This window comes from Capra hircus, chromosome 20, assembly GCF_001704415.2.
Source record: "Capra hircus breed San Clemente chromosome 20, ASM170441v1, whole genome shotgun sequence".
Classification (NCBI taxonomy): Eukaryota; Metazoa; Chordata; class Mammalia; order Artiodactyla; family Bovidae; genus Capra; species Capra hircus.
The window spans coordinates 10,554,027-10,568,588 of record NC_030827.1 but is presented as its reverse complement, the minus strand read 5'-3'; the positions used below and the strand labels follow the sequence as shown (position 1 = coordinate 10,568,588).

The following is a 14,562-nucleotide window of genomic DNA, read 5'->3' as shown; positions in this document are numbered from 1 at the left end:
TCACATATCCAAAACTCGGGTCCAGATCAGCTTCTATCCGTGAGTCCTCTCTGGTTACACCCCTATTACACCTTTTTTGGGAACCCTTAGCATTTGTGCGTTTAAGGTGTAATGTTGCCAACCAGGTCTTACTCTCAAATTGCTAAATATTTTCCACAATAGATTATGAAGTCCCAGAAGGCAGAGACTGTGACTCCTCATTCTCTAAAAGGTTTCTCAGACTCTATATCAATATATTTGAATTAAGTGGAACACTGTAAACTAATCATAATTTACACTGCTCAAAAACCCCATTTTTATCTCCATATCCCAGGCCTCAAATTTCCCTATAAATAATAGCTAACGTTTGATTACTATAGACCATTCGCTGTTACAGACACCACGTATTAACACTTACAATCCTCCCAACAACCCTATGACATAGATATTACTATTCTTGCTTTGCAGATAAGAAAACAGGTAAGGAGGCCAAGTGACACAGTAAGTGGCAGAGTTGACATTCAAAGACAGACGGGCACTGAAGCCCATTTTCTTAACTTTTTAGCAACAGAAAAATAACCCTAATAAAGCCTTGTCCTACATGCCCAGGTTTACTGATGTTCCAGGATTAAGTAACAAGTTTTAAAACCAGAATTTAAAAGAAATTCTAGTCTATCAATATTTCATCACAAGAGGGGCATTTTCTGTCTCCTCTCTCCGCAGCAGAACTCGTTGTAGTTCTTATGGCCCATAGGTGGCGCTGCAGGGACAGGCATGTGCTCAGGCTTCATCAACTGGAGGGGCAGATGCGGGGGGGCGAGAACGCCATTCAAAGCCCCGCGGTAGGAGGAGCCTTGGGGAGGGGCGGGGGAACGGGGAGTGTTGTGCAGTGCGCAGGCGCAGGACCGGGCCCTCCCGCTCCGAGCGTGAGGGCTGCTGGGCCTGATGACGTGGCCTGGTGCCGTCCGCTCCGGTGAGCCTCCGGGAAAGCCGGCGCCCCCGGAACTGTCCGTGGCCTAGTCCCCACGCACGCGTGCTTGTGAGCCGGGGATAGCGGCGGCGGCGGCCATCTGGCCTGCGGAGACCTGACGGGGCCGTTGCCATGGGGGAGTGACGCGCCCGCGCCCGCTGTTCCGCGGAGCGGAGAGACATGAGGAGACCCCGCCGCGGGGGTAGTGGCGGCGGCGGCGGCGGCGGCGGCGGCGGCTCCTGATCCCCGGAATGGAGGAGAAATACGGCGGGGACGTGCTAGCCGGCCACGGCGGCAGCGGCCTCGGGCCGGTGGATGTGCCCAGCGCTCGGTAAGGGACCGATCGGGCTCCCGCTTCCGGAGCCGCGCTCTCCCTGCGCCCGCCCGGCCGCTGCCCGGATCCTCCCCGGTGCACGCGGGGCCCGGCGCCCGAGAGCCCGGAACGCCCGCCTCGGTGCAGTCCGCGCTCCCACGGCAGCTCTCATTGGCTCCGCCGTTCCCCGCTGCGGGATAAATGCTCTAGGATCCGGGAAGGTTCCGCCTGAGTTTCTGGTGTTCAGAGCGGTCCGTTAACCTTAGAACTGCTGGCCAGTTCACGTGAGAGGTTTTTCTCACCTGTCAGAAGAATTTCTGTTGGCTGCTTCTCCCTCAAATAGTAGTTTGGTGATATTTAACCTTTCTGACCTTTTAAAGGAAGGGTCACCATCATCTCTTCAGGCGAGGAAATCAAAGTGCAAACAGATGAACTTTGAGGTTCAGGTTATAACCCCGCACATTAAGAATCCAGCCCGCCCTCTAGTTTTTCTTTTCCTTTCTTCGCCTATTTTGTTTTATCATTAAATAAGAAATGCGTGCGCACTGTCAAAAAGTTCAAACAGTACAGAAATTCATAGAGTGAAAAGGAAAAATTTCCCTTTCCCTCCCTCCCTGTAATGTTCCCACGAACGCCAGAAAGGTAAGTCAGTACAGTGACCACTTTCCAGCTTGTCTTTATGGACCTGTGCTAATATCTGAGGTGTCGCAGGATGCACGAAATACGGCTCGTTTGATTGAACCTGATTTTCATCCCCTTTGTATTTAATAAGGTTAATGAAGTTAGGTGTTTCTTGTTCTTGGATATCTCCTTTGAGACTGGAAGATTGTTTTGCTGAATTCTTTGGAACTGTATAAATAAATAGCATTACTAAAATAACTTCTGTGAAACGCTGAGCAACTTAAATCAGCTGCATTTTTTGTAGTACAAGTTTAATTTTCTGATCTATTTTGAACAGCTCGTTTTTGTAAAATAAAAACATGGTTGTGGTGGTTTAGTTGCTAAGTCGTGTCCCAACTCTTTTGCAACCCCATGGACTGTAACCAGCTCCAGGCTCCTCTGTCCATGGGATTTCCCAGGCAAGAATACTGTAGTGGGTTGCCAGTTCCTTTTCCAAAAGGTCTTCCTGATCCAGGGGTCAAACCTGGGTCTCCAGCATTGCAGGTGGTTTCTTTACTGACTGAGCCACCAGGAAAGCTCAAAAAAACCACATCATATCAAGTATTATCTACTGGGATGTGACAGCTAAATGCAATAGGCAATTCTGGTGTAGATTTAATACTGGAGAAAATGTAGTAAAGGATAGTACTGGGTCAGTTGATAAAAGTGGACTGTAGATGATAGACTAAAGTACATTCATGTTAAATTTCCTATAGTTTATAACTCTGATTTCAGAAGAGAATGTTCATGGGTTTAGGAATACAAGTAATTACGGGTAGAGGAGCATAATACATGTAACTTACTCTTAAGTAGTTCAGAAAAAAAAGTTTGCACCTGCCATTGCAGGAAATGTGGGTTCAGTCCCCAGGTGGGGAAGATCCTCTGGAGAAGGAAATGGCAAGCCACTCCAGTATTCTTGCTCCCAAGGGCAGGAGGCCCAGGTCTGATCCCTAATCAGGGAACTAGATGCCCAGATACCACAACTAAAAGACCCCACATGCTGTCAGGAAGACTGGAGATCATGAGTGCCATAACGGAGACCTGGAGCAGCCAAATACATAAAAATAAATTTTTTTTTTTAAAAATAGTTCATTACAGAATCAAATTCAAATCAGGACTGGTTGAATTTTGAATAGATTCCAGGTTGAAAGAATTTTTCTTTATATAGACTGAAAATCAAATTCTGATTATAATCTGCAACAAAAGCGAATTGACAGATTCTTTGTGGATGTTTTTATGCCTGAATTCACAAATATGAATTGTTTTACATGTTTCTGTGTTGGCTTCAATAAATCCTCTTGGCAGGAAAGAGCAGAGGGTGACAGCCAACATTTGTTAAGCACTTCCTATGTTCCAGGGACTTTGCATGCAGCATTTCACTTAAGTCTTACAACAGCACTGCAGACTCATTAGTTATGTCCTTGTCTCACAGATCAGGAAACTGGGACATAGAAAAATAATTTTTCTAAGGCCACACACCTAGTAACTGAACTGGGAGTCAGTTCCCTCAGACTTCTTTTTTTTTTTTTTTTTTTTAAGCTAGAAGCTTCCTTTTTATTTATTTATTTTTGGCTGTGCTGGGTCCTCTTTGCTGTGCAGACTTTTCTCTAGTTGCAGAGAGCAGGGACTACTCACTGGTTTCAGTGTGAAGGCTTTTTGTAGTGGCTTCTCTTGTGGAGCTCAGGCTGCAGGGGGTGTGTGGGCTTCAGTAGTGGTGACTCCCTGGCTCTAGAGCACAGACTCAGTACTGTTGTGGCACAGCCACTGAGCGAGTTGCTTAGTTAGTTGGTCCCAGCATATGGGATCTTCCCAGACCAGGGTTCAAACCCATGTCTCCTGCATTAATTGATAATTATTGGATTGATTGATAATTATTGGATTCAATAATGGTTCAAACCCATGTCTCCTGCACAGACTGATAATTATTGAATCGATTTATAATTACTGCATTGATTGATAATTATTGAATGTCTCCTGCATTGCAGGCAAATTCTTTACCACTGAGCCACTAGTGAAGCCCCCAAACTTCATTTATACTGCCCTCTACATAGTAGACACTTAAATATTTATTGAATGAATCAAAATAGAATTACATACACTGATTCTGTCATTTTAACTGCGAGCTGCTACAGTGGGCAAAGCCCAAAAGGCACGTTTGAATCCAAACTCGGATTTCAGTAATTTGAGATTTGAAGAATGAGTTTTTTTCTAAGCCTTCACAGGAAATACCAGTAATACCTTAGATGAGGCTAGTTAATGGCAGATAATGGTTTACAAGTCAGGAACCTGACCTGCCTCTTGAGAAACCTATATGCAGATCAGGAAGCAACAATTAGAACTGGACATGGAACAACAGACTGGTTCCAAATAGGAAAAGGAGTACGTCAAGGCTGTATAGTGTCACCCTGCTTATTTAACTTATATGCAGAGAACATCATGAGAAACGCTGGGCTGGAAGAAGCACAAGCTGGAATCAAGATTGCCAAGAGAAATATCAATAACCTCAGATATACAGATGACACCACCCTTATGGCAGAAAGTGAAGAGGAACTAAAAAGCCTCCTGATGAAAGTGAAAGAGGAGAGTGAAAAAGTTGGCTTAAAACTCAACATTCAGAAAACGAAGATCATGGCATCTGGTCCCATCACTTCATGGGAAATAGATGGGGAAACAGTGGAAACAGTGTCAGACTTTATTTTTGGGGGCTCTAAAATCACTGCAGATGGTGACTGCAGCCACGAAATTAAAAGACGCTTACTCCTTGGAAGAAAAGCTATGACCAACCTAGATAGCATATTGAAAAGCAGAGACATTACTTTGCCAACAAAGGTCCGTCTAGTCAAGGCTATGGTTTTTCCAGTGGTCATGTATGGATGTGAGAGTTGGACTGTGAAGAAGGCTGAGCGCCGAAGAATTGATGCTTTTGAACTGTGGTGTTGGAGAAGACTCTTGAGAGTTCCCTGGACTGCCAGCAGATCCAACCAGTCCATTCTGAAGGAGATCAGCCCTGGGATTTCTTTGGAAGGAATGATGCTAAAGCTGAAACTCCAGTACTTTGGGTACCTCATGCGAAGAGTTGACTCATTGGAAAAGACTCTGATGCTGGGAGGGATTGGGGGCAGGAGGAGAAGGGGACGACAGAGGATGAGATGGTTGGATGGCATCACTGACTCGATGGACGTGAGTTTGAGTGAACTCCAGGAATTGGTGATGGACAGGGAGGCCTGGCGTGCTGCGATTCATGGAGTCGCAGAGTCGGACACAACTAAGCGACTAAACTAAACTGAAGGTGGATTGGATCCCGATAAGTTGCCTGAAGGATCAGTGAGTGGCTCAGGAGCCACTGCCCTCATTTAAAAGCCTCCCTTCCTCACCCCTGAAAATTTTCCCTCTTGGTACGTTTCCCTTTGCAATGTGAACTAGGGATTATGTGCTTGTTATTAATAGTATATGGTTACCTGGCCTTAGCTAGTGTTTTGTTGTTAGCCCCACAGGAAGTCATTAGTTGACACTTTAAAAATCAAAGTATCTACCTTTCAGCTAAATATTAAAATAGTTTTCCTAATTAATAATGACAACAAGTCTTCAATATATATTACATGAAAAATCATAAAAATATCAAAATATGTGTATAGTGGTAAATACATGAATGTATCTAAAATACATGCTTGTCCATACATGGAGATGCAAAGGAAAAGGTTTGGAAGGATGTACCCAGTTGGGCACCTGTGAGCAGAAAATTAGGAATGGTTTTATTTAAAATGTTGATAACAAGCAACTACTCAGGAATTCCTTTCACAATCTGTTTTTTTGTTTTTGTTTTTGTTTTTTAATTAAAAAGGAAAAGCATCCTTGTTGGCTCAGTGATAAAAACTTGCCTGCCAGTGCAGGGGACACAGGTTCAATCCCTGATCCAGAAAGATTTCACATGCTCCAGAGCAACTAAGTCCTTGAGCCACAACTGTTGAGCCTGTGCTCCAGAGCTGGGGAACCGCAAGTACTGAAGCCCACTCACCCTAGAGCCCAAGCTCCACAACAAGAGAAACCACCGCAATTAGAAGCCCAAGCACCACAACTAGAGAGTAGCAAGTATTATAGGGACTTCCCTGGTGGTCCAGTGGGTAAGAATCCACCTTGCAGTGCAGGGATGTGGGTTCAGTCCCTGGTCGGGGAACTAAGATCCCACATGCCTGGGAGCAACTAAGACTGTGTGGCACAACTAAAGAGTCCATGCGCTGCAACGAAAGATCCCTCATGCTGAAACTCAGATGCACGCAGCCAAATATTTTCCCAAAGAAATACCATGTTCAATGTTCCATATGGCTGAATCCTGCTGCTAAAGTGCCACATTTTTAAGTTTTAGCAATTTAAAGAAAAATTATTCAGAAATAATTTTACATATTCCCTCATCTTAAAACAAGTCTAGTAGTTTACCTTTTTCTTGATGACAAGACTTGATTGTATCTGACTGTGACTGCATGGACTATAGCCCATCAGGCTCCTCTGTCCGTGGAATTTTCCAGGCAAGAACATTGGAGTGGGTTACCATTTCCTGCTCCAGGGGATCTTCCCAACCCAGGGATGGAGCTCAGGTCTCCTGTGTCTCCTGCATTCTTCGCCACCGTGCCACCTGGGAAGCCCCGTTGCAGCACACAGACTCTCTAGTTGTGGCTCTTGGGCTTAGTTGTTCCACGGGATGTGGGATCTTAGTTCCCCCACCAGGGATCAAACCCACATTTTTTGATTGGGTTGTTTATTTTTTCTACTTAGTCTTTAATACACACACACACCTGAGACTCTGAAGACTACTTTTGTTTCCCATGTTGCAATTAGTTGCTTCCACATCTATTCCTTTAGATCTCTGCTAATTAACCTGGGTCACATAAACACTTGTTTCTTGCCTGTCTTCGTTAGACCTCAAACTCCTTGAAGGGAGGGCCTCTATTACAAGTTTCTTGGATAGCACCTAGAAATGCATTTAGTTGTAAGTAACCAAACTAAGAGAGCTTTAAACAAATACGGATATATTCTTCTCACATAAAAGACGCCAGAGGCTGCCATTGTTGGTTCAGCCCCTCAGCAGTACCATCTAGGAGCAGATTCTTGGCCTTTGCTCTCTGCCATTCCATGGATGTCATTTTTTAAAGAACGTTAAGACTTTGATAACATTTTAAGATAAATTTTAGATAAAAGTCCTCCTTTGAAGTCAGAAAGAATGCAGAACTAGTTCCAGGTGCATCAGGCCCTTTTATCAGGAGGAGGGAAGGCTGTCGTACCTGAAACCAACCTGTCAAACTGGTCTCATTGGACTCCAGTGACACCTGGCACATAGTAAGTGAGCAGGGAATATTTGAAACATGGCTTCACAGCTCCCTGAGGGCTGTACAAGGCTCTTTGCTGGCATCAGGAATCCCCAGATGGCCGGGTTTTTAATGTATGTCCGTCGGTTTTTCTGGTCTCTTGTTTATCCTCCCTGTCTTGTTGACAGTGTCGTTCTTTGTGCCCTTGCTTCTACCCTGCTGCCTTATCTTTACATATCGTTAAGAGCTGAAGGAGTGAAGTGCTTGAGGCTTGAGCTTCCCTCTCTCTTCCGTCATTCTGAATTCATGCCTGAGTGGATGACAGTTTAAACTGCCAGAAGCTTGACAGCCAGTTATGTACTGTATTACTGTGCTATCTGTATTGCTGTGCTAGACATCACTGCATCACACAAATGTTAACAGTAGAGTTAGCATTCTTTCATTTAGGAAGCATTTGCTAAGCACATATTATGTAAGTCCCCTTGTTAGGAACTGAATGAACAGAAGAATAAACAGAACTGAATAAACAAACGTAGTATTTTTATTGACTAATTACAGATTGCTGCCATGATCATTAGCATTAATACAGTTAATCTACTTCAGTCTATGTGACTTTTTTCTTTTTTTTTAATCTGACTTTTTTCTCTAGCTTAAGTGAAGTTGCTCAGTCGCATCCGACTCTGCGACCAGGTAGACTGTAGCCCGCTGGGCTCCTCTGTCCATGGGATTCTCTAGGCAAGAATACTGGAGTGGGTTACCATTTCCTTCTCCAGGGGTTCTTCCCAACCCAGGGATCAAACCTGTGTGTGTCCCACATTGCAGGCAGACTCTTTACCCTCTGAGCCACCAGGGAAGCCGTAGCTTAAATAGAGAAAATCTGCATTAATCTTGGGTTTTAATATGCATTTTGTTTGTAATATTTAATGATTTTACCCTTTGCGAGGGCCACTGAATATATAATTGGAAACAGTTTAGAAGATGGGAATCCCCAAAGCCTTCTGGATGAACTTGGGTTTTCTGTGTGACCTAGGAAAAGAGCATACTTAAGAGACCAGGGCTGGGCCCTCGCTAACTCTGTGGCCTTCAACTTCCCAATCTGTGACAGGGAGGAATTGGACTAGAGAATCTCCAAGGTGTTTTTCAGCTCTTAAATGTTAGTGGTTTTTTTTTCTAGCGCATATACATTTACTTTCATACCTACATAATTGCTAGAAATGTGACGGATTTTTCATGTCGCACTGTATTTTCAATCAGTCTGCAAACAATCCGAAAACAAAATACACTCAGTTTTTTGTAGTTGTTATAGCCACTAGTTTTATCATTTTCTCCAATACTCCTTTTCTCGTTGAGATATAAATTACTGTAAAATGCGTAGATTTTAAAGGTACCAGTTTGCATTTTTTGCAAATGCCTATTCATCTTTTGAGCACAATCAGGCTGTAGGCCGTTTTTATCACCCCAGAAAATCTGCTTGATCTTTTAAACAGAAATTTCAATATTTATACTATTCTATAGGTAGATTGGGCTTCCCTGGTGGTGCAGAGGTTAAAGTGTCTGCCTGCAACATGGGAGACCTGGGTTCAATCCCTGGGTTGGGAAGATCCCCTGGAGAAGGAAATGGCAACCCACTCCAGTATTCTTGCCTTGGTGAGCTACAGTCCATGGGTCGCAGAGTCGGACATGACTGAGCGACTTCACTTTCATAGGTAGATTAAGTAGGAACCTCTGTGCTTTAAGATTTGAGTTACATCATTCTGCATAATGTTTTTATTAGCTTATTGGTGATAATTATCACATAATTAAAATTCCCAAATGACACCAATAAAAGGTCCCGCAGATTATGTTCATGAAAAGAAAAACCATTTTGTTCTAAATCTGATATTCTTTAATGTTATTTGGTCTAAAACAGAAAATGAGCTGTCAGTGAAGATGGTAGAATTGTTGAGATTCATTCTTTCAAGGACTGAAATATATTTTCACAGTTGCATTAAAATTTCCAAAAGTATATATTTTGATGTCTTCTTAAGCAGATTACTGTTTGTTGATTTAGTACCATGAGACTTAATGATTCACACTCAATGATTTTTTAGACCATCCTGTGTACATTGGTATCATTGCAAATCAAACTATTTTAGCTCTAGTATTTGAATGACTAAGGTTCCCTTTAAATTTCTGTGTCTGCTTTTTTGTATTTTTCTCCCATGGGTAGAGACTTCTTCCTCTGCTGTGCTGCTTTGCACATCCCCTGTACCTCCTTTTTAATGTATTAACTCCTGTTAGACGTAAACTTGGCAGATAGTCTCCTGGGTGACTTGTGAAGACGATCTGTTAGAATTTCTCAAATTTTTATCTCATTCCTTTTCATTTCTAATTTGTGTGTTTTATAACATATAATAATATCAATGTAGTAGTACATGTTTGTAATATCTAGATAAATAATGGGTTTCAGGTACTTTTTTTTTTTTAAATACTAGGTATATGATCAAAAGACTCAGTTCAGTTCAGTTTAGCCGCTAAGTTGTGTCCGACTCTGCAACCCCATGGACTGGCCTCCCTGTCCATCACCAACTCCCGGAGTTTACTCACACTCATGTCCATTGAGTCAGTGATGCCATCCAACCATCTCATCCTCTGTCGTCCTCTTCTCCCACCTTCAATCTTTCCCAGCATCAGGGTCTTTTCACATGAGTCAGTTCTTCTACTAAGCTGGAAAACAGATAATTTCTTCACTGTTTTCTGATTGCTCTTTCAGGAGTTCCTTTTCCCTTTCTTTTTATGGCAGCACCAGGTTTTCATTGGATGCACTGTTCTTTCTTGTCCGAGAATATATAGTTCTTTGATGTTCTCTACTATTCTCTATGCTCTCTGTATCTTTTAAATTTCTTTTTTGTTTTAGTTTGGTCTGTCGTTATAGACTTAAATGATCAATTATCCAGATTTGGCTTTTCATATTTGAGTGAGGCCTAAAAATCTAGTTAGAAGACTTGTGTAGGGCTTGTCCCCTGATGGGCTTCCCAGAAAAGGGTTCTCCTGCTGGGAGATTGAAGTCTGACAGTTAGGATGTTAGAGCTAACTGAGGGAAGACAGGTGTGTTGGGGTAAAGACGGGAAACTTCCTTTTAATCTCTGTGATTTTAGTCCAACACCTCATCCTTTTTTTTCCATTTGCCTTTTATCTAGACCTCTCCAGAGGCTGAACTTCACTTGTTCTGTCCTCATTGAGGGAAAATGGTTGCCTAGCTGTGCTGGGTGGGATTCAGGAGACCAAACTACTTGGCACATTTCTAGTGTGTGTGTGTGTTAGTCACTCAGTTGTGTCCAACTCTTTGCAACCCCATGGACTATAAACCCCCAGTCCATGGGGTTCTCCAAGCAAGAATACTGGAGTGGGTTTCCATTCCCTTCTCCACACCCTTTCTGAGGTGCTTCACATTCCTAAACCTTTTCAAGACTGTAGGTCAGGTCACTTGACTTCAACTATGACTGCTGCAGCCACTTAACGAAGCAGAGGAGAGGAAAACTTCAGGCGTTTGTCATCCTCTCCCTTCCTGTATTATGGTCTCATTTCATGACAGTTTGGTTTCTGTTTTTATTCTCTTTGTTTGGAGTAATTCTTTAAAAAGTGCATTATAAAGTAGTCAAGGCGACTCAGGAAATCAAAAATGTTTACTTTTAGTTTGCCTTTTTTTTTAAATAGACTGTACCTATACATAATACATTCATGTACATGAAAAGAATCTGAAAGTATATATACCAGTGTTAGTAGTAGTTATCACAGGGGGGTGAGTTGAGTTTTTGTTTGTTTCATCTTTTGTTTATATTTATGGTTTTCATAATGACCTCTATTGTATAACAAGAAAAAGATTTCAGAGTTCCTTGTGATTTCATTGATAACTGAAACTTGTTTCTGTTTTTATTTTTCAGATTAACAAAATATATTGTGTTATTGTGTTTCACTAAATTTCTGAAGGCTGTTGGACTTTTTGAATCATATGATCTCCTAAAAGTAGTTCACATTGTTCAGTTCATTTTTATATTAAAACTTGGGTGAGTGTGTACAGTTCTTTTTTTCTTAATGTTTTTTAATGTCTTTGAAAATTCTGTGTTAACTGAGTATCTTTAGGAAGTTTTACATAAAATATTTTGTGCATTTTATTCCTCCTGAAAAGTGTTTGAGATATATATAAACGTATATATATATGTATTTTAAAGATAGACTACCTAAGGTTAGAGATAACAGGCTGGATTTAAAAAAAGAATTGTCACACTCTATTAGCTTGCCAAAACATCAGCTTTTACTTTAGTTTGTGTTAATGTGTGAAGAGATACCACACAACCAAGGTAAGAGAAACCCCAGTAAGACAGTAGGCGCTGAGAGAGGGCATCAGAGGGCAGACAGACTGAAACCACAATCACAGACAACTAGCCAATCTGATCACATGGACCACAGCCTTGTCTAACACAATGAAACTAAGCCATACCATATAGGGCCACCTAAGACAGGCGGGTCATGGTGGAGAGCTCTGACAAAATGCTGTCCACTGGATAAGCCACTTCAGTATTCTTGTCTTGAGAACCCCATGAACAGTATGAAAAGACAGAAAGATAGGACACTGAAAGATGAACTCTCCAAGTTGGTAAGTGCCCAATATGCTACTGAAGATCAGTGGAGAAATAACTCCAGAAAGAATGAAGGGACGGAGCCAAAGAAAAAACACCCAGCTGTGGATGTGACTGGTGATAGAAGCAAGGTCCGATGCTGTAAAGAACAATATTGCATAGGAACCTGGAATGTTAGTTCCATGAACCAAGGCAAATTGGAAGTGGTCAAACAGGAGATGGCAAGAGTGAATGTCGACATTCTAGGAATCAGCGAACTAAAATGGACTGGAATGGGTGAATTTAACTCAGATGACCATTATACCTACTACTGTGGGCAGGAATCCCTTAGAAGAAATGGAGTAGCCATCATTGTCAACAAAAGAGTCCAAAATGCAATACGTGGATGCAGTCTCAAAAATGACAGAATGATCTCTTTGTTTCCAAGGCAAACCATTCAATATCACGATAATCCAAGCCTATGCCCCAACCAGTAACGCTGAAGAAGCTGAAGTTGAACAGTTCTATGAAGACCTACAAGACCTTCTACAACTAACACCCCAAAAAAGATGTCCTTTTCATTATAGGGGCCTGGAATGCAAAAGTAGGAAGTCAAGAAACACTGGAAGTAACAGGCAAATTTGGCCTTGGAATGCGGAATGAAGCAGGGCAAAGGCTAATAGAGTTTTGCCAAGAAAATGCACTGGTCATACAAAGCACCCTCTTCCAACAACACAAGAGAAGACTCTACACATGGAAATCACCAGATGGCCAACACGGAAATCAGACTGATTATATTCTTTGCAGCCAAAGATGGAGAAGCTCTATACAGTCAGCAAAAACAAGACCGGGAGCTGACTGTGAGTCAGATCATGAACTCCTTATTGCCAAATTCAGACTTAAATTGAAGAATGTAGGAAAAACCACTAGATCATTCAGGTATGACCTAATTCAAATCCTTTATGCAGAGTGGAAGTGACAGATAGATTCAAGGGACTAGACCTGATAGAGTGCCTGAAGAGCTATGGACCGAGATTCATGACATTGTACAGGAGACAGGGAACAAGACCATCCCCATGAAAAAGAAATGGAAAAAAGCAAAATGGCTGGCTGAGGAGGCCTTACAAATAGCTGTGAAAAGAAGAGAAGCAAAAGGCAAAGGAGAAAAGGAAAGATATATCCATTTGGACGCAGAGTTCCAAAGAATAGCAAGGAGAGATAAGAAAGCCTTCCTCAGTGATCAGTGCAAAGAAATAGAGGAAAATAATAGAATGGGAAAGACTAGAGATCTCTTCAAGAAAATTAGAGATACCAAGGGAACATTTCATGCAGAGATGGGCTCAATAAAGGACAGAAATGGTATGGACCTAACAGAAACAGAAGATATTAAGAGGTGGCAAGAATACACAGAAGAACTGTACAAAAAAGGTCTTCACAACCCAGATAATCATGATGGTGTGATCACTCACCTAGAGCCAGACATCCTGGAATGTGAAGTCAAGTGGGCCTTAGGAAGCAACAATACAAACAAAGCTAGTGGAAGTGATGGAATTACAGTTGAGCTATTTCAAATCCTAGAAGATGATGCTGTGAAAATTCTGCACTCAATATGCCAGCAAATTTGGAGAACTTAGCAGTGGCCACAGGACTGAAAAAGGTCAGTTTTCATTCCAATCCCAAAGAAAGGCAATGCCAAAGAATGCTCAAACTACTGCACAATTGCACTCATCTCACACGCTAGTAAAGTAATGCTCAAAATTCGCCAAGCCAGGCTTCAGCAATATGTGAACCATGAACTTCCAGATGTTCAAGCTGGATTTAGAAAATGCTGAGGAACCAGAGATCAAATTGCCAACATCCGCTGGATCATCGAAAAAGCAAGAGAGTTCCAGAGAAACATCTCTTTCTGCTCTATTGACTGTGCCAAAGCCTTTGACTGTGTGAATGACAATAAACTGTGGAAAATTCTGAAAGAGATGGGAATACCAGACCACCTGACCTGCCTCTTGAGAAATCTGTACGCAGGTCAGGAAGCAACTGTCCAGTTAGAACTGGACATGGAACAACAGACTGGTTCCAAATAGGAAAAGGAGTACAACAAGGCTGTATATTGTCACACTTCGTATTTAACTTCTATGCAGAGTACATCCTGAGAAACGCTGGACTGGAAGAAGCACAAGCTGGAATCAAGATTGCCGGGAGAAATATCAATAACCTCAGATATGCAGATGACACCACCCATATGGCAGAAAGTGAAGAAGAACTAAAGAGCCTCTTGATGAAAGTGAAACGGGAGAGTAAAAAAGTTGGCTTAAAGCTCAACATTCAGAAAACGAAGATCATGGCATCTGGTCCCATCACTTCATGGGAAATAGATGGGAAAACAGTGGAAATAGTGTCAGACTTAATTTTATTGGGCTCCAAAATCACTGCAGATGGTGACTCCAGCCATGAAATTAAAAGACACTCCTTGGAAGAAAAGTTATGACCAACCTAGATAGCATATTGAAAAGACATTTCTTTCTTTGAAGAGACATTACTTTCCCAACAAAGGTCCATCTAGTCAAATCTATGGTTTTTCCAGTAGTCATGTATGGACATGAGAGTTGGACTGTAAAGAAAGCTGACAGCCAAAGAATTGATGGTTTTGAACTGTGGTGTTGGAGAAGACTCTTGAGAGTCCCTTGGACTGCAAGGAGATCCAACTAGTCCATCCTAAAGGAGATCAGTCCTGGGTGTTCA

The 14,562-nt window shown here is 42.2% G+C and overlaps 1 protein-coding gene across 1 annotated transcript in view; it reads left to right on the top strand.

Annotated features, from left to right (window-relative positions):
• The window catches only part of SLC30A5 (solute carrier family 30 member 5), a 34,316-nt gene continuing 20,644 nt past the window's right edge, over positions 891 to 14,562 (top strand). Inside the window, exons 1-2 of the mRNA XM_018065691.1 lie at positions 891 to 1,280; positions 11,146 to 11,268. Of these exons, the coding sequence (XP_017921180.1) occupies positions 1,201 to 1,280; positions 11,146 to 11,268 (203 nt within the window). The 5' untranslated portion in view covers positions 891 to 1,200. The remainder of the gene's footprint in view (positions 1,281 to 11,145; positions 11,269 to 14,562) is intronic.